Source organism: Protomyctophum parallelum (genome assembly GCF_964188405.1).
Source record: "Protomyctophum parallelum genome assembly, chromosome: 9".
In the NCBI taxonomy this organism is placed as follows: Eukaryota; Metazoa; Chordata; class Actinopteri; order Myctophiformes; family Myctophidae; genus Protomyctophum; species Protomyctophum parallelum.
In genome coordinates, this window is record NC_139706.1 from 23,367,274 (window position 1) to 23,388,474 (window position 21,201).

At 45.4% G+C, this 21,201-nt stretch overlaps 1 protein-coding gene across 1 annotated transcript in view; it reads right to left on the bottom strand.

Annotated features, from left to right (window-relative positions):
• Nucleotides 1-21,201, bottom strand: part of rsrc1 (arginine/serine-rich coiled-coil 1) — a 222,124-nt gene that overhangs the window by 125,132 nt on the left and 75,791 nt on the right. Inside the window, exon 5 of the mRNA XM_083772722.1 lies at nt 7,788-7,827. Within this exon, the coding sequence (XP_083628848.1) occupies nt 7,788-7,827 (40 nt within the window). The remainder of the gene's footprint in view (nt 1-7,787; nt 7,828-21,201) is intronic.

A 21,201-nucleotide genomic window follows, 5' to 3' on the forward strand; every position in this document is an offset into this window, starting at 1 on the left:
GTTCGAGCAGAAACCAAACTCACAATATATTAAATTAATGAAGATCAGGACCAATTGAAGATTAATTTTAAATAAATATTGTCGTCTCTGCCATTTAAAAAGCAACATAGTAAAGTAAAGCTTAGTGTAACTTTCGTTTATTAATAATGTATTTTTTCATTCATTTTAAACTTTAAAGGGGGCATGAGAACTATATCGCACAGTATCGCATATCGCGCTTCTGAGCCACTTGATCGCACCGCAGTTTAAATTATGTAACCGCGACAGCCCTAATTCCACTGTTACTTTCTTAGCTTACGCATGTTTCATGATAAATGCTTTTTTGTGATGTATTCCCATGCTTTTTGTTCTTGCTTAATGTAAATCGCTCTGGATTAAGAGCGTCTGCTAAATGCCTAAATTGTAAATTGTAAGGACCCCTTGTGGTCCCCAGACCACTTGGAGAACCAATGGTCTAGTGGTCTGTCTTTGCTAGTGTGTGCGTGCGGCCGTGCGTGCGTGCGGCCAGCCAGTCCACACCTGCCGGCAGCTGTCTGTCAGTAGGGCAACTAGCCTCGGAGCCTCTGTGAACTCTTCACCTTTCCAAGGGACACTCTACACAACGTCAACACAACCCTCAACCCATCATCCCACGCACAGCCAGCAATTACACACTCTAGTTGTTATTCCATGATGATGACATTAATAATAATAATAATAATAATAATAATAATAATAATAATAATAATAATAATAATAATAATAATAAAAATAATAATAATAAAAATAATAGTAGTCAAATGAGTACATTATGTTTGGTCTATGCTCCATCATGACACACTCTATGACCCCTCATAGAGTTCACAGTATGTTTCAGTATAGCCTAAACAGCCCTCCCTGACCCCGGAGTGTCCCCAACGCCTGCTGTCCAATCAGACCACAGCAGAACCAGGAGCTGCTGCAGGCCCACGGCCGTCTGGCCACAAGACATACGTTTTTAAGAGCCAAGGCAGGCAGCTCGCACAATCATTGCACAAGCTTATACGTTTTTAACATGTATTATTTTAATAGTCATGATTATTAGTTTGTCTTTTAACGCGATTGGAAATATTTAAATATTTCTAATTAATTGACATTAATTAACAATTAACCCATCGTCCGTCTGTCAATCCTCTGTCTGTCTGTCTGCCTGCCTGTCTGTCTGTGTGTGTGCGTGTACCCCTCCCCCAGGCAGAGAGAGAGAAGCTGATTCTTCATGTATTGATTGATGTGCTGCTGCCTGTTTTCTGCTCTGCTCTAAACAGCTGTGCATCTGGACTGATTAGACACCATAAAGTACACTCTCTCTCATATACTCCCCTGAGGAAGGGCCTGCATGCGCTTTGCATTGGACTACAACTCCAAATCGTGTGTGCAGTGTGTGTGTGTGTGTGTGTGTGTGTGTGTGTGTGTGTGTGTGTGTGTGTGTGTGTGTGTGTGTGTATGTGCGCGCGCCCACGCGCATGCAGATGTGTGTGCCAAAGCCTGTGTCTGTGTGTGTGTAGCGGAGCACTGGGAGCAATTATCCCCTTCTCTCTACATTCTTAGTGATCACATTGACTCAATCAGCCTAACTAAGAAAACAAAACAAATATGAGCAATAAAAGTAAAACTAAACGCCTTACCACATAAGTCTTAATTACCCAACTCATTATTGCACCTCTCTCTCTCTCTCTCTCTCTCTCTCTCTCTCTCTCTGCTGAAGAATGAAGCGGCAGAATAATTCGTACAAAGTCTATGTTCCAACAATGGCAAAAAAAGGGCAAAAGTATTATATTTGTTTGTTTGCAAGAAACCATCTCAACAGCTGGTGTACTAAAAGCAAAGTGCTGACTTAAAATTAACATCAGCAAGTAAAGATTACAGGAAAAGCAAATCACATTATTACCATTATAAAAACTAGTGTTATAATGAATTGCATTTTTATAGCGCTTTCCCAAGTGCTCAAAGCGCTTTACAAGTTCATTCATTCATACATTGGGAGGTGAAGCAGCGCACAGTCGACGCCAGCGTCCTCACTTCCCACATTCACACACCAATGGTGGCAAGCTCAGTTCACATACGCACACGTGCACAGTGAAAACACTGCTCGGCACACACACTCGCATAGGACTGTCCTAACTGGCAAGTGCAATATAGACTATGGGCAAGTGCAATAGCATAGGGGCAAATGCAATAGGATATAGTATATAATATGCAATGGCATATGGGAAAGTGCAATAGTATATAATATATAATATATTCCCCCATGCCCCCCCCCTACTGATGATGAATTTGCACATGAACTTCAGACTCTGTTCCATCTATTTAAAATTGTGATTTGTGATTTTATTTTATCTACTTGTGGAAGTACATTTTATTGGTGTATTTTACTACTATTTTAGCGGTGCATTGGAATTATTAATGGATTGAGATGACTTGACTCGACTGGACTATGACGGACTGACAGTTTTATGCCATGAAGTTGCTCCATCAGTGTTTTTCTTTGTCTTTGTGTTCTCTCTGTTGATACTGGTATATGTTGTGGTTGCACTAAACGGAATTTCGTTGTATGTCTCATACAGTGACAAAGATCTTATCTTATCTTATCTAAGCTCACACTGACCAACTCACTGGAGGCAATGTAGGGTTCAGTGTCTTGCCCAAGGACACTTTGACATGTGGAGCCGGGATTCGAACCGCCGACCCAGGGATCATTGGACGGCCTGCTCTACCTCCTGAGCCACAGTGTTATTTATCGAAAGAATAATGCTTAATGCGTGCTACCATCGTAGGCTGCTCATGCGGCATAAAATTAGCCGATCCACAAGCCTGGCAGCCGGTGGTGTTGTGCGCTGGTTGTTGTAGAGCCTCTATTTCAGGCGTGGGACACCGTCGTGCGGCGAAGCGTAGATCAATTCTGGATTATTTGCGCAATATGCAGCGAGAGAGAGGCCAACATGATAGGTGTGAGCATAGTATATCAAATGACAGCTATAAATGCCTGTTTAGAGTGACAATTTAAAGTGGTGTGTGTGCGTTTGTGCGTGTGCGTGCGTGCGTGCGTGTGTGTGTGTATATAATATTATTGTATGTTGGGTGGAAAACTCATCCAAAATTGTTACAATTCTTCAAATTAAAAATGTTTGGAGCTTGCAGATCACTTTTGAGTGAAAAAAAAAAAAGAAGAAAAACAATACACAAAAACCTTAAAATATTGAGATAGGATGTTCCCGCCGGACAGCAACGATACTGTATATACATGTATAGTATAATAGTACCTGAGGCAAACAATATTTCCACCCCTCCAACTACCGTACCACGGCAGAGCCAGTCAAGCCTCGTTATTTACGTTCCTCTGCCCCGAATCCTAATCACCGTCTTCCAGCTCCGCGGGCCGCTTGACAACCAGCGGCGCAATCATCTCCCCATATGCATAAACACACCCATAAATTCAACACAGTCAACATTCCAATATACACATATTCAAATTCCACAAGACATATATATATGCAGCCAAATGCATCTGTAAATATGTGCGTGCGTGCGTGTGTGTCCAATGGACGCATTTCTTTGCGCTCGAGTGTCGGTCCATGTGTGTGCGTGTGTGTGTGTGTCGCCCTGAGCAGCAGAATTAAATGAAAACCTGTTATAATCTGTCCCTATAGGTCTACTTAGCGGCAAAAATAATAAGAAAAAAAAAACATGCTAGAAAACCCAGTCACCTGCAAACACAAGCTCCAAAAACCCCCTGCAAAGACGTTAGTAGCAATGATACTCCCACATACGACCTCCCTATAGAGAGCAGCGGTATGTGTATAAAGCCTTCTGTATAAACGTCAATAAAATGATAATGTGACATCAGACATTAAACTCAAGGTGACTTGAGATGGGATTGTTGTAAAGAAACTGTGGCACTATAATGGAGTAGCCGTGAAAATGACTTTGTTATGTATCTAGACATCATGTCTTTGCTGCTTATATACCCGTATATACCCCGTAAGGCAGCGCTTCTCAAACCGTTTCATGTCAAGGACGCCCAAATTGAAGGTATTTGGCCGCATTTGTACACTCTCAGAGTTAGACCTGTAAGGTTCCATTTGTACACTCTCAGAGTTACAGACCTGTAAGGGTCCATTTGTACACTCTCAGAGTTACAGACCTGTAAGGGCCTATTTGTACACTCTCAGAGTTAGACCTGTAAGGTTCCATTTGTACACTCTCAGAGTTATAGACCTGTAAGGGTCCATTTGTACACTCTCAGAGTTACAGACCTGTAACTGTAAGGGTCCATTTGTACACTCTCAGAGTTACAGACCTGTAAGGGTCCATTTGTACACTCTCAGAGTTAGACCTGTAAGGGTCCATTTGTACACTCTCAGAGTTACAGACCTGTAAGGGTCCATTTGTACGCTCTCAGAGTTACAGACCTGTAAGGGTCCATTTGTACACTCTCAGTTACAGACCTGTAAGGGCCTATTTGTACACTCTCAGAGTTACAGACCTGTGTAAGGGTCCATTTGTACACTTTCAGAGTTACAGACCTGTAACTGTAAGGGTCCATTTGTACACTCTCAGTTACAGACCTGTAATGGCCCATTTGTACACTCTCAGTTACAGACCTGTAAGGGCCCATTTGTACACTCTCAGAGTTACAGACCTGTGTAAGGGTCCATTTGTACACTTTCAGAGTTACAGACCTGTAAGGGCCTATTTGTATACTCTCAGAGTTACAGACCTGTAAGGGCCTATTTGTACACTCTCAGAGTTACAGACCTGTAAGGGTCCATTCGTACACTATCAGAGTTACAGACCTGTAAGGGTCCATTTGTACACTCTCAGAGTTACAGACCTGTAAGGGTCCATTTGTACACTCTCAGAGTTACAGACCTGTAAGGGTCCATTTGTACACTCTCAGAGTTACAGACCTGTAAGGGCCCATTTGTATACTCTCAGAGTTACAGACCTGTAAGGGTCCATTTGTACACTCTCAGAGTTACAGACCTGTAAGGGTCCATTTGTACACTCTCAGAGTTAGACCTGTAAGGGCCCATTTGTACACTCTCAGAGTTACAGACCTGTAAGGGTCCATTTGTACACTCTCAGAGTTACAGACCTGTAAGGGTCCATTTGTACACTCTCAGAGTTACAGACCTGTAAGGGTCCATTTGTACACTCTCAGAGTTACAGACCTGTAAGGGTCCATTTGTACACTCTCAGAGTTAGACCTGTAAGGGTCCATTTGTACACTCTCAGAGTTACAGACCTGTAAGGGTCCATTTGGAAGCCCCTCAAGTAACCTAGAGGGTTCTCTGACCTCACTTTGAGGTATGAAATATTACCAGTATATATGAAATATTACCAGAAAGACAGTAATCACTTTAGACTATAGTGCACTGCAGAGGGCAGGTGTGTGTGTTGATGCTCGTTAGTGTCAAATAGGGCTACATACTATTCTAGGGTAGCATATACCTGTATGTCTTGTCTATTAGTGTTCTGAAAAACAAAAACGGTTCAGTATGACCATGGTATGGATTCTACTCCTCCCGTTGGTTGAGACATGCTCCTGCCCAGCGCACACAGCCACCTCCCTCAGTACTGAGGGAGGGGCTGCTTGAGTCCTCCACTCTCTCAGTCAGCGTGCAGCGCGCCGCTCACAGTACACTGTTGGTCTGGCACTCTGGTGTATTTTTCTCCTATGCGCTCCCACTGTGTTCTTAACTTCTGTTCTTTAACGTCACTGGTCGTGTGTCTGACTGTGTGTGCGTGACTGACTGTGTGTGCGTGACTGACTGTGTGTGCGTGACTGACTGTGTGTGCGTGAATGACTGTGTGCGTGCGCTCGATAAACTGAACTGTGTTGCCCCCCAAACACAATCAAACATTGATATCTTGTAAATATACTACTCCTCTAAGTTTTGTTGGGGATTAATTAAAAGTGGCGATACAGCAATACAAATCTGTACATCATATCTTTTGTTTTCCGTCATGATGTACGATGAGAAGAGCGCCCGTCACGTCACACGGGTGTGATTTTATTTGTTTATGAGAATGCCAAATTATGAAATAGGTATTATTTATTTCCCCATCAGTTACATTTCAAATGATCTGTTGCCCCCGTCTTTAAGTTGTGTGTTAACCTGGCGTCACCCCTCTCTTATGTAAATCACTTCAATATTTCCCTCCTTTTGCATCTGATCTTTTTAACAGTACACACAGCAGGCCGCCTCCTGCAAGATGCCAATACATATATATAATTGATTAATGCTGTTTATGAGTCTAATCTGCCCTTGAATAATTCACACTAGCTTCCATATAGAGTACAACATCAATCACACCCAAACACCAACACCCCTCCCTACTGCATCCCCTCCAGTTGTTAGGGCACTAGTGTTCACTAAATGATGACGTAAGATGTCATGTGGCCGATATAAATACAGTGGGCGCCCCTTACTTCACACGAGTGTGATAATTATATATGTTTGAGGGGCACTAGCCCCTCCTATGTCCTATGTCTATATAAATGTAAACACAAACATTGTCCCAACATTGAATGGCCAGCTTGGAGTGTTTGTGTAACAAAACGTTGTGTAAACACAAACATTAAAGACAAAAGAGAGGACGCAAATTGTGATTGGCCGGAATGAGATGACGTATGATGATAAGAAGAGCGCCCCTCACTTCACATGGGTGTGATTTAATTTTCTTTACAGTCATCAGAGTTTCTCAATAGTTCCTGGGAGGAAGGCGGTATCAAACACTAAGCACCAGAACTGTTTAGGTTGAGATGCACGTTTCTAAAATCTGTTTAAAGAATCCATTCGTATATCGTCTCTGTCGGGACGGGCAACGTCATGTCCAAAACTCGTTTGGCTAATGCCAAAAAATTAAAACGTTAGCCACAATTATTCGTATGACAAATTAATGGTCAACTAAAACTTTCATGATCCTGAACACAGCCCTATAGCTGGGAGTTGAATATCTCCTTTTCTTTTTTTCGTCCCTCCCTCCTATATCTCGGGGTCAGTCATTTGCGTGGCATATGCAGGGTCACGCTGCGTTGGCGTGCGGGGGTCATCGGCGGCGGGCGCTGATGGGAGCAGGGAACGCCGTTAGTATGCAGGGAGGGGGGCGAGGGAGAGGGGGGGTGGGAGGGAGAGGAGGGGGAATGTGACATCCAGAGAGAGCCGGGACCCTCGCTGACCCCTCTCTATAATTCATCCCCTGGAATACGGGGCGGGGGAGGGCGCGGCCCGCGCGGGGGGGAACCTGGGTTCCTTCCTATAGCCACCCAAAAAGAGCAGAGAAGAACCTTCTCTGTCCCTCTGACCCTGTATTAAAGTATGAGAGGAGCAGGAGAAACCCCGGGAAATGTTGGACATTAAACTTTTAAGGCTTCGTCCCACAGGAGAAGCTCTCCAGAGAGAGAGAGAGAGAGAGAGAGAGAGAGAGGGAGAGAAAGACAGATGGATGGATAGAGGTGGGGATGAAAGGAAACCCCATGAGACAGAAAGAGAGATCTCTGTCGGTGTGTCACAAAGTTACAGAAAGAGAGATCTCTGTCGGTGTGTCACAAAGTTAGAAGAAAACTTCCTGTTATTCTAAAACACATCTTTTCTTGTGTGCGTAATACAGTAAATTAAATGGTACCTAAAGGGAACAATAGTCTCTCTCTCTCTCTCTCTCTCTCTCTCTCTCTCTCTCTCTCTCTCTCTCTCTCTCTATGCATCTCCATCCCGTAGCTTTCATTTGGAATGCAGATATCAAAGATGCGTGCGTGCGTGACTCACCAGATGTTCTAATCCCAGGGCTTTGATGTTCACGGCGTTCCTGCAACACAACACATTTCCCTGGTTGTAAATAAAGCACTCAAACACTAAATGTCACTTCATAATAAGAGCATTCTGAACCACTTCACAATAAGAGCATTATAAACCACTTAAGCCGGAGTTTATAGTTCACTCCATAATAAACAATATGTTTAACCATATAAGCCTGAGTTTACCAGCTCAGTGGCCTTGTGGTTAGTTAGACAGGTATAGGTTCCATCAGCTCAGTGGCCTTGTGGTTAGTTAGACAGGTATAGGTTCTATCAGCTCAGTGGCCTTGTGGTTAGTTAGACAGGTATAGGTTATATCAGCTCAGTGGCCTTGTGGTTAGTTAGACAGGTATAGGTTATATCAGCTCAGTGGCCTTGTGGTTAGTTAGACAGGTATAGGTTCTATCAGCTCAGTGGCCTTGTGGTTAGTTAGACAGGTATAGGTTCTATCAGCTCAGTGGCCTTGTGGTTAGTTAGACAGGTATAGGTTCTATCAGCTCAGTGGCCTTGTGGTTAGTTAGACAGGTATAGGTTCTATCCCAAAGACTCAGTGCCTCCCTGCATGTTTGTCACTCAGCATCAAGAGTTAGATTGGGGGTAAGTCTCTGCGACATACTAGCATTAGTCCAAGGGGTGTACTTGTACATCATGTCCAGGGGGTGTACTTGTACATCATGTCCAGGGGGTGTACTTGTACATCATGTCCAGGGGGTGTACTTGTACATCATGTCCAGGGGGTGTACTTGTACATCATGTCCAGGGGGTGTACTTGTACATCATGTCCAGGGGGTGTACTTGTACATCATGTCCAGGGGGTGTACTTGTACATCATGTCCAGGGGGTGTACTTGTACATCATGTCCAGGGGGTGTACTTGTACATCATGTCCAGGGGGTGTACTTGTACATCATGTCCAGGGGGTGTACCGCCCTGTACATCATGTCCATGGGGTGGACCTGTACATCATGTCCAGGGGGTGTACTTGTACATCAAGCTGTGTCACGCTACAGAAAAGGAGATAGGCTCCTGTCCTATGGGCCTCATGGCTCTGCAAGACTTGCTTACTTGAGCCTGAGTTTATACTTCACCATAGGGCAGATTCATGTAGCAAAAATAGCCTAATCTGCTATAGGCTAATTTGTATAGTTTTTTTTGTTTTTTTAAGATTTTCGACAAAAAGTGTTTAATGCCCAAAACAAGGAGTCCAGTATGAAAGTGGTTCAACATACAAACACACTGGTCGACCTATATTCAGTTTAAGCTGCACCCAGCGTATGGCTGCTCAGATGGTCAGGAGCAGGAGGTTAATTGCGACCGCAATCATTGAGGATGCGCTAGGACGTGTACACACTACACACGTCCTATGAATGCGTCGATTGGGTTCCCTAGGACGTGTGGAGACGTCCTACGGACGGAAACGGTTAATGGTGTGTGTGTGTGTTGTCAGATCCATTGTTATTGTTAGGAGAAGTACAGGCCGGCGCCATCACTGCGATCACTATAGGCTCCGTGCAATACGCCTTGTTTTGACCAGAAATGCCGCCTGGGATTTGGAGTCTAAAGCGACTGAAAGCGTGCGTGCAATCAAGATTGTGCAGTCCAGTGTCTAAGCTAACAACAGATAGCGAAATGTGAGTAGCTTTTCCACTGGTTCGAATCAAACACGTTTATACAACTGAATAAACGTAGCCTACATATGTTGGCGGCGTCGCTTCCCGACAAATAAAGCAGGCAAAATGTTTTGGCGGGGAAACGGATAATAAAAACAAAATAACTCGGACGACGGCAAATAATACTAATTGTTAAACGTCCACACTGCATGACTGTGTGTGTGTGTGTGTGTGTGTGTGTGTGTGTGTGTGTGTGTGTGTGTCCATCCATAACAGATGGAGATTAATTCATATTGAGGCCACACTGCTGGCTGTAATAATGATAATAATAATAATTCCACCACTACAGAGAGAAACCTAGGAGCTTATTATCTGTGAATTAATAAAAAGAATGTGTGTGTGATTATCGGGGAAGCAGCCGTTGAATGGAGATAGGATGGGGGAGGGGGGAAGGGTTTTAAAAAGAACAAATTGGCAGTAAATAATAGATGCAATTTTGGCACATTGCAAAATTGCAGCAGACGAAATAAAAAAGATCAAGTGAATACAAACAGACCCATTTCCCCCCATTTCTGCACCCCCTTCCAACCACCCACCCACCCATGCTGGACCCCATTACTGACAACTCCACCCTATTCTGTGTGTGTTTGTGTGACAGAGAGAGAGAGAGAGAGGACGACATATCGACAGACTTCAGTTGCTAATGCAGCCGGCAGCATCATCAGTGTAAATCTACACCAATGCTAAAATTACACACTACCTAATCCATCCATCCATCCATCCATCCACTCATTATCCATCCATCCATCCATCCACTCATTATCCATCCATCCATCTATCAATGCATCCATCCATCCACCAACCTTAGAGTATATATTAACAGAGACGGCACCGGATTTCTCCTCTCATCCACTTGCATTAAGTTGCTCAAAAGCACATGAGGCGATTTCACTCCTCCTTCCGGGTAGGAACAGAGTGCATTCTGGGATGGATTGGGTCCAAACACAAGAACGCGCTCGCCGTTGACTATCATTGCACGCGTTCATGTGCGTTCACGTATGAAACGCTGTTCACGTGTCATCATGAACGTGCACAATGATAGTCAACGAACCAGCACGTTCATGTGTTTGGGCCAGCGCTGCAATACCAAATTCGGCCACTATGTCCATTTGGCCTCAGGGTTTCCTCCGGGTGCCCTCTCTATTCATATATAGCTTATATCTAAGCCAACAACCCACCTATGGCCCATGATGCAGACCATCCACCCACCCCTTACTGCCTTCTACAGTAATTATATTGATTGATTGATTGATTGATTGATTGATTACTTTATTAAGACTTAGCAACACAAAAAGCTGTGAGGGTCTGTTCCATTGTGGTCCTGTGAATTAAATTCATCAAGACACAGACATTCAATACTATACCAGAAATCATCAACACTAGAGCAGTACAAGTTGATTTACAGAACAACAGTGCTCTTTTATGGCGTTTTTTTATGGCTGGTCGAATTTAGAAAATGTTTAGAAAATTCTTGAAACTATTTGAAAATGTTATTTTTGTATTTGACTTCCGTTTATTGAGAAGCACTTCACAACAACATACAACAGCATTATCAGCGTCAGTTATTTTACTTTTTTTTTTACATAAATCTTTTTTTCAGATGAGGGTCCGCGTGGCCAAATATATATCAAGCCAGGGGTCCTTGGCACAAAAAGGTTGCACCCCTCTCACAACAGTCAGGGGTGCAACTCGAGGGACATAACAAAATCAGGATGGACGCAAGGGTGAAAGAATATAGCCGAGTAAGAGGGCAGAGAGAAAGGAAGAAAAAAGGAACGCGGTATATACACGCCGCGCGCGCATCGTCGTGTTGTTTATTGCGCACTCAGTCAAGGCCGCCGCATGCGAGAAACGAGTGAACCACTTAAGGCAAACTTCATCTAGCCGTAATTACATTACATTCTGACAAACACCCCGACGCATTCATTATACATGACGGTCCGCCCGGCAACCAGACAGCAGCACATTTGTTACCGTGGTGACAGTGTGTGTAATCCACTAATGAAGCGCAATTAGCCAGAAACAATCTAACATGGGAGAGACGGGGGGGGGGGGGTGCTGGGTTGTGCTCCGTCTCCCTTCCTGCTAGGCTGCTACGCCAACCCCCCCCCCCATACACACACAGCTTTCTTAATTCCCCCCTCAGCTTCTCTCCTCTCTTCTCATTCTACCTGTTTCCATCGTTTCCGGCTCGTTTCTGACTCAACCTTTGTCAACCTCTTTGTGTGCATTTAATATCTCTCTCTCCCTGTGTCTCTCTCCCTGTCTCTCTCTCCTTCTCTCATTTCGTGATGCTGATATGACTTCATCAATAGCCTCCTGTCCAGTGTTGTCCACTCAGGGGCCGAAGGGACGGCTCCATCCATTAAGACACTGGAGAGCTGACAAGTGCACACACACACACACACACACACACACACACACACACACACACACACACACACACACACACACACACACACACACACACACACACACACACACACACACACACACACACACACACACACACACACACACACACACACACACACACACACACACACACACACACACACACACACACACACACACACACACAATTTTACATCCTCATCTCTTTTCAAAACATCATATAATCTCTCGAGGTCTTTAGGGACACAGCCTTTCCTTCTCTCGTTATCTCCCCCCCTGCCCCGCCCTGCCTTACACACACACACACAGGCAGGCAGCTAGTGGCATTGATTTCTGAATTAGGCCTGGCGATATTAAATAATTAATATACTTGCCATGATTGATGTTTTGCATTAGGCCAATATTAGGTTATCAATCAAAATCCACTTGGTTTAATGTAATAATATTGAAAATGTGTCAGGGCCTGTTCATCCAATTTGTAGCGGAGGCAGGAGCAGATCTGTAATGGCTGCTGTAGAACACACAGCCTGGGAGGAGACACTGGGGGCCTCCTCTCCTCCGATACAACAACCATAGAACACACAGCCTGGGAGGAGACACCAACCGGGGGGCTCCTCTCCTCCAATACAACAACCATAGAACACACTGCCTGGGAGGAGACACCGACCGGGGGCCTCCTCTCCTCCACTACAACAACCATAGAACACACAGCCTGGGAGGAGACACCGGGGGCCTCCTCTCCTCCGCTACAACAACCATAGAACACACAGCCTGGGAGGAGACACCGACCGGGGGCCTCCTCTCCTCCGCTACAACAACCATAGAACACACAGCCTGGGAGGAGACACCGACCGGGGGCCTCCTCTCCTCCACTACAACAACCATAGAACACACAGCCTGGGAGGAGACACCGACCGGGGGCCTCCTCTCCTCCACTACAACAACCATAGAACACACTGCCTGGGAGGAGACACCGGGGGCCTCCTCTCCTCCGCTACAACAACCATAGAACACACTGCCTGGGAGGAGACACCGGGGGTCTCCTCTCCTCCACTACAACAACCATAGAACACACAGCCTGGGAGGAGACACCGACCGGGGGCCTCCTCTCCTCCACTACAACAACCATAGAACACACAGCCTGGGAGGAGACACCGGGGGCCTCCTCTCCTCCGCTACAACAACCATAGAACACACAGCCTGGGAGGAGACACCGACCGGGGGCCTCCTCTCCTCCGCTACAACAACCATAGAACACACAGCCTGGGAGGAGACACCGACCGGGGGCCTCCTCTCCTCCGCTACAACAACCATAGAACACACAGCCTGGGAGGAGACACCGGGGGTCTCCTCTCCTCCGCTACAACAACCATAGAACACACTGCCTGGGAGGAGACACCGACCGGGGGCCTCCTCTCCTCCACTACAACAACCATAGAACACACAGCCTGGGAGGAGACACCGGGGGCCTCCTCTCCTCCGCTACAACAACCATAGGAGCACAGTGCAGTGTGCGTGTGCGTGTGCGTGTGTGTGTGTGTGTGTGTGTGTGTGGGTGGGGGGGGGGGGGGGGGGGGTAGGACCCGGATGGGATGGGTTTGTGTTGTTGACATAGGGCTGGGAAATATATGGATAATAGATATATCGATATTGTGATGAGACTAGATATCGTGTTGATATTTTGACTTTGATTTATTTGTCTGTTTTTTTTATTTGCCCAGGGTATAGTATGAGGACAAGTTGTCAACACACTGCACATAGAAACACACAGACAAGATGGGCCAGTACAAAGCACTGTCCTCAAGGGCACGTCTGAGAGAGAGAGATGTAGGGTATGACAGGGTAGTGAGGGTACCCCACTACATTTTGTGTCGCAGATTAAACTTTTGCATTGACTTCATAGGCTTGTTTGAGAGCTGTGTTGCGTTGCGTTGGAATCATGTTAATGTGCATTGTCAGACATTTAACCACTTAGCTCGTCAATATTTAGAAAATGTGACCTTTGACTCTGTACTTGGTCTGATTTATTTGTATTTAGATTTTTTGGTACTTACACCTGTAAATAGTTTTCATGTTTTTTAGGTATCTCAATTACTGTCAACACTGTTTTGTGAATGAATGCATGGGACCCGAATGGAAACAAGAGCGCAAGGTCTTTTTTCGGTGCTCCTTTTGGATAAATGTGCTTTGACTGTACCATGTACTGTTTTGCATTTGTTATTATCTAATAAAAATAATAACAAATAAAAAAGCTCTTTTCCACACTCTCTGCCGAAAATACACAATCTATCAGGGGTTGTTTTTGACTACATATATTACATATACAGGTAAGACAAACACACTTGGAAATTGCAATAGGAAATAGAGGGGGCGGAATTGGTATAGTATTTTCAGATAAATTATAACTTTGTAATGCTAATGATGTTTGTTGTTCGAGCTGATGTCAATCAATCAAGTCACCTTAATTCAAGCGGCATATAATATATATTTTTATATGTTTACCTGCACACTTACTGGTAGATCACCATCTACCTTCTGGGCACACCTGATCTACAAGCTCACAATGCCTCAAGGGCTTTTCAAACGGGAAGCGAGGAACGCAGGCGTTGTTGCCTGGATCAACGACAGGTCTCCTCCAGGTCTGCTCAAGAGCGGCGCAACAACGCAAGCGTAAAAGAATCCAGGTCTGGTGAGTCGTGGGCGTGTGCACGTAACTAGCACGCGCGCAACAAGTTCACGGGACCGGGCTCACGTAAATACGCTTGTGTTGTTGCGCCGCGACTTCTCCCCAGTGCCTCGCACAAAAAGGCAGGTCTCATTGAAAACTAGAAAAAGTGCCCTTCTGGGCACAGGTCTCCACCAGGAGGATAGGAATATTTAGGAGTAATATAAACATGTTTTTTGTTTGTTTGTTCCAATATTTGCCAATCAGGATGGAATATGGGAAATGGTGCAGATCCGTGTTGATGGCACGCATGCACAATCCACCTGTTGGTGGCGCTATAACAGGGCAATGTGAAATGGGTGGGCTATATTCCTCAGCCTAGTAGGAAAGTGCGTGAAAGATTTCACGTGAAATTGCACGCTGCGTTCATGATTTGAGGTTTTTTGTTCAAAACAGGCCAATCCTGCAAAATTTGAAAGCCAATGTTAGCCAATTAGGATGGAATATGAAATATCAGACACATCCGTCTTGAGCACATGACTATGGAGATACTGTGTAACGATTTGCGGGATTTTTGGACAAAATCTGTAGGTGTACTGTGCAAAAACTTGTTTTGCACAAAGCGGCCTCCTGGTGGCGCTATAACAGGCCGTTCTGGAAATCTTGGGGCAGAGGTTCATCGTTGGCATCCAGGGAGTGTGTGTGCAAAATGTGGCATCGACCGGGTTAACGGTGGCCGAGATTAGCTTGTCACGGACGGACACACGGACACACGGACACACGGACGGACGGACGGACGGAGTGCAAAACATACTCTCTCCCCATGCCTTCGGCCTGGTGGAGACAATGAACTATAGGCGCGTTATATCGCGGCCCTTCACGCTGCTTGTGGATCTGCTATGCTATCGACAATGTTCCCCACAGAATAGGAATGCTATAGGGTTGCTAAGTGGTAAATGTAAAAAAAATAACTTTCCTATCACAAAAAAAGATTTGGTGGTCCCCCCTGTAGCCCCTGTTGAAGACCCCTGCGGAGGAGGAAGGTTAACGAGGCAGGAAGACATTGTTCACAACGAGCACCGGGGGGGCTGAGCCCTGTCATGTTCATCCTCCTCAGCCCCGTGTAAACAACACCACCAATCAAAAACCTTACGGGTCATTAAATCCAGGGTTCAGCTTCCCCCAAATGAGCACGGGAGCCATTAGCTTGTTTTTTTTTTCTTTGTGTTTTGTTTTGCGAAAACACAACAAAGGGACGTTTTTTAGGTGTCGGAGAAGGGGAGCTCGTCCCACAAGCGCCAAAAAAAACAAAAAAACACACAAATTACCCCCCGAGCCATGCATACACATGCACACAGAGCCGTGAAGGGACGGGGAGATGAGAGCAACACGGAGCCAAGGTGGATGGGATGGAAAGTAAGGGTGTAGGGGGGATGAGAAAGGGGTTGGGGTGGGGGGTGTGTGTTGGGGGGGGGGGGGGGGGGGGTTGTGGTTCCAGTAAATGCTCATTAGTTATCTGTTGTTAATCAAGTTAAAGTGGGCAAACAAGTGTGAGTGTTAAACGGAGTCTGAGCCAAAGGTCAATAAAACAACTGAAACGATGGCTGTGCAGGATCTGTCACGCTACGGTATACAGTTTATATATATACGGCAGTGCTTCTCAGAGCGGGGGTCCGGGGGGAGCTTTGTGGGTTCCTTCCTGGCACAGAACCTTTTCAGATGGGGGTCCGCATGTCCCTTTGGGGGTCCTGGTGGACAGGAAAATGTTTGAGAATCACTGGGCACTTCCCTCTGCACCGTTTCACTCTCTCTCTCTCTTTCCGTTGTTCCTTTCCGTTGTCTCTCTTTCTCTCTTTCTCTCTTTCTCTCTCTCTCTCTCTCTCTCTCTCTCTCTCTCTCTCTCTCTCTCTCCACTCAGCCACGCATCTCATCTCTCCGTCTCATTATTAAGACATGGAGTCATTGTCCCACCGTGCCAAAAATAACAATGCTCTTAAAACTCCTTCATCTCACATCATCACCTTTCCTATTCCCGTGTCTCTCCTCGGCCATCATTTGCCATCTCCCATTCACCTTGTACGCTCGCCTCTTTCCTCCTCGTTTCTCTCCCTCTCTCTCCCTCTCCCTCTGCTCCTGCTAGCAGACAATTAATTACAGGCCCGGCACCAGATGAGTTGTCATTTGTGGTCAAGTTTCTAATAATTGCATTAGGTTCTTCGAGGTTTTTCTAAAGAGTCCCTCGCCTAGCCTCCTCCCTCTCCCCCTCTCTCACTCTCTCACTCTCTCTCTTTTCCGTGCAATGCGTTACTCTATTCTTTCCCTTCTCTTTCTCTATGCTCGTATTCCCCCTCCTTGACACGCGGTGGAGATGAATATCTTTAGTCAGTCAACGGAGGCGACAGAGGGACTTAAAATGCAGAGGCAGTCATTTGAACAGAGCTGTCCATTAGCCCCATCAGCCATGCATTGGCTCTCTGGCCTGCTGTCCTGGTGCGGGGGAAACGTTTAACCCCTTCATTGTCCAGCGGCAACCCACTTACTAGAGTCTTTAACCACTTCAACCCTATCAGGACGCCTATTATGCTGCGGGGGAACATTAGCCCCCCCCCCAAAAAATTGCAGATCAACAAGCTCACAACGTGCAGGAAATTTAAGATTGCATTCGGAAGGCCCCTCTCTATCCTGATTGGATGAAGGCTGGGCCACCTAGCCAAAAACTAAACATGAGGGTTTTTGACACCCAGGGGTTAACTGCGGACAGGGAGGAACTCCTTATATGGTCAGTACACTATATAGTATGGAGGATTATCACAACAAAACAAAAAAAAAGTGATATTTGATTTAAGTGAAATCACTGAATATACCTTTAACCCCACCTAGCTCACCCTGCGACAATTTTAGTAAAGCGTTTAAGAACTGAAAAATCCAGAGGGTTTGAGCACTTTTCAACCTGGTGTGCATATATATATATATATGTACATATAGTCATATACATATATATATATATATATATATATATGTACATTACATCTACAACTCACAATGTAATGAATGTATCGACAACTTTCACACACCATAAGTTGTTAAGAATCTGTGTTCTATAATTCTATTATTGCCGCCATACTAAACTGCAAATTACAACTCTTTGGCTTGACAAAAACATTCTAACAGAAAAAGGTGTCGAGGCTGGTCACATGGTTTTGGGGGTTCAAAAACCGGTTTTGCTGAACATAAAATGTCCCGATAAGGTGGTTTTGACCAGTGTTATCTTTTACTGGTCCCCACAAGGATACAAATACACGTGATACTATTCAGCCGTAGTCACGACACATCATGTCAACTCAACTGTGTCACAGAGCATTCATATAGCGTTAGTCTCCCCATAGACTGGCAGACATATTTATTAAAGACTCCATGTGATGAGAACACTGCGCGCGAGCACACACACACACACACACACACACACAGTCCAGATCAGTGACATCTGTCTGTTTGACTAATAGAAGGTAAAAGCCTCATATGAACCAGTCAGAAAATAGACAGGCGTGCGCGCGCACACACACACACACACACACAGACACACACAAAGCGGCCAGGCTCAGCTTTCCCTCCAGGCCTGATTGCCATCTCCATAGCTCCTTTTTTAACAGGCCTGCCAATTGAAATTGAAATTGTATTCTTGTGTGTACTATCAGAGCTAGACTCTCAGGATTTGATACACGGGCTAAGAGCTGACACACACACACACACACACACACACACACACACACACAGAGTCTAGAAGGGATAATGCAGGGGGTAAGTCAGGGCTTGTCACTCCCCTATAGAGAAGAACTCAGCTGAGGGAATAAAGCACAGACATAAGCTAGTGTTCTTTTTATATGGCTGTGAATGTGCACGCACACACGCAAGTGCACATGCACGCACACACACACACACACACACACACAGGTATCCAAGCTGCCCTTGTCCCACTGGAGGTGGCTCTGTACTTTAGCATAATCCCACAATGGCGGAGAAAAAGGAGTCCATTAAATGTGGAGCGAACCCATTCAGCACTTTATGTTCCTCCTAGGGAGCGTTATACTTGCACTCAATAAAAAGGACCCAAACAGGCGTTATAAGAAAAAGGGAACGGGATGATTTAAGATTTGGGCTACTCTTATAATCGGCCTCGCTCACTCACTCACTCTCTCACTCATACACACACACACACACACACACACACACACACTCACAGCTCCAAATCTGGTTCATACACACAAGCTTGAACAACACTCATGGGTCAGGGCAAAGTAGGATGTGATGACCTTGTAAAATCTACTACAGTGATGATGATATCATAAGACATGTTAATAGTTCATAGAGGAGAGATACGGAGAGGAGAGGAGAGATCACTCTTTTCTTGTGTAATTTGGCAGTAATGTTATTAGAGGCACCTGTTCATTTCCAGGTTACTTCATTAGGACCACATCTTAAAAGTACAACCTTGAACTAACAAACACTGCAAAAGCAAGTGCATCCTCCCTACATGGACGTGTGTGTGCGTGTGTGCGTGTGTGTGTGTGTGTGTGTGTGTGTGTGTGTGTGTGTGCATCTCCCTCACCTCTGGGGCCTCCCCTGTCTCACAGCCTATACACATTATACACTGAGTGGGGAATCTAATCCTGGGGCCAAGTTTTTAAAGAATGAATACAACATAGGGAGGTGGGGGTGAGAAGGACCCTGAGAGAGAGAGAGAGAGAGAGAGAGAGAGAGAGAGAGAGAGACAGAGTGAGCAATCAATTTCCCGGCGGCTCGCTGAATAGCCGGCAGTCCTTTTCATGCCTCCCAATTAGAACCTGTCCTCATCAGAGGAATACCTCTCTGTTATTGAGGTGGAGACAATGACCCCACCAGCCCAAACCCTCCCACTCCTACCCGCCCCACCACCACTATACTTCCTCAAAAACACTCGCTCAGATTGCAGCACTTGTACACAAAGAATACAGCACCGGGGCCCGGGACCTGTATAGCTGTGCTCTGTGTGTTCAAATCACATGTGGAAATCTTTTTGGCCCCGTCCCTCTGCAGCCCCCAGGAAAAAAAAGGGGGTAAAAAAAAAAGAAAGGAAACTGACGCGGAACAATGGCGGCCCCGGCACAGCATCTGTCATGGCACAATATGAAAAGATGATCTTGGCACCGAATGGAGAAAAGAAAGGGCGGTAGAGGGAGGAGGAGAATGAGAGAGAGAGAGAGAGAGAGAGAGAGAGAGAGGGAGGAAGACAGGGGAATGGGAGGGGAGGAGGAGGAGGAGGGCTGTGGGCAAAGAGGTAATTCATTTGCAAATCAGGCCCTGCATGGCGTTCAGGTCTATTTCAAGCTGCCAGTGAGTGCCAGGAGTTAACAAGGTAATCAGTTTCAATCCTGCCCTTCAATTGTACATCACACCTTCATCCGGAGAATAGGCAGGCCTTTCTATAGGGGCAGGAGGGGAAATAGCAATCTGGCTGCCAGCTGACTGCGTTGTGGTGCGGTGTGCGCGCGCACACACGCACACCTGAAGTCAGTACATACACTTTGGCAATGTGGGCACAGTGTGTGCGCGACACACACACACGTCTATTAACATAACGCTAACAACACTACGTTATGCCCACACTGAGGCATACCTGGCAGACTTAACGAGTAATGAAAAATGTTGATCCATCAATGTAGCTTCCTCGTCTCCTTCTCCCTCCCTCCATCTGTCTGTCTGTTCCGTCGCAGCTCCTAAAACTCATTAAAGAAGTAGAAAACTCCCGTCTCTGAAAGCACCGCCAGCCACACACACACACACGCGCGCGCGCGCGCGCGCCCTGCCGGGGTCAGCCTCGCCTCACCCCCAACGGGTACAGCGATGCAAAGAGAAACATCTGAATCTAAAAATGGTGCATACTAAATTTGGCGAAGAACAAGCATAATTTGATGGCAAAATTGTCCCATCAAGGACTGAGGCAGATTCTACAAAATGCATTCTAAATCGGTATTTGATAAACACAAATTGATATATTCTTGGCCGCGGACCCCCCACCCCCCCGATCTGAAAATGATTTGTGCCAGGGACCCCCAGAAGTGTTAAAAAATAATGTTGTTAAAAAATAATTTGAGATTTTTCAAACACGCTCAAATGTTGCACAAGCAAAGTGACTTGTGTGCTGTGAGGTGGTAGGTCCGTTTAAAGAAACAACGCTAAAGAAAACTACGAAGACGCTGTCCCGGTTTTAATAGGTTATAATAGTTAACACATTGTATGCTAGAGTTTTCTATTTGCTCAGGCTTGCTGGTGCTAAGCGATTAACATTGGACTTTTGAACTTTTTAGGGGCCCACAGCGAGGGGCCTCTTATAGCTAGAATCACATCGCATAAATAAAAAGTAGGCCAAACATGTCCACTTCAATTTAAAAAAAAAAATTATGATTCTACCATCTTCCATTCTGGAGATATTGACCTTTTTCTAAAACCTGCTTTTGAAGGCACGCTGCTCGCTTGAAAAAACAGCAGAGATATGGAAGGTTGAAGTTGACAGACATTGACAGACAGATATAAAAATGAACACAAATAATATCATATACATACTACACACTGAATGAAAGCCCTGAATGTCTACTTTTAGGAGGAAAACAAATACACATG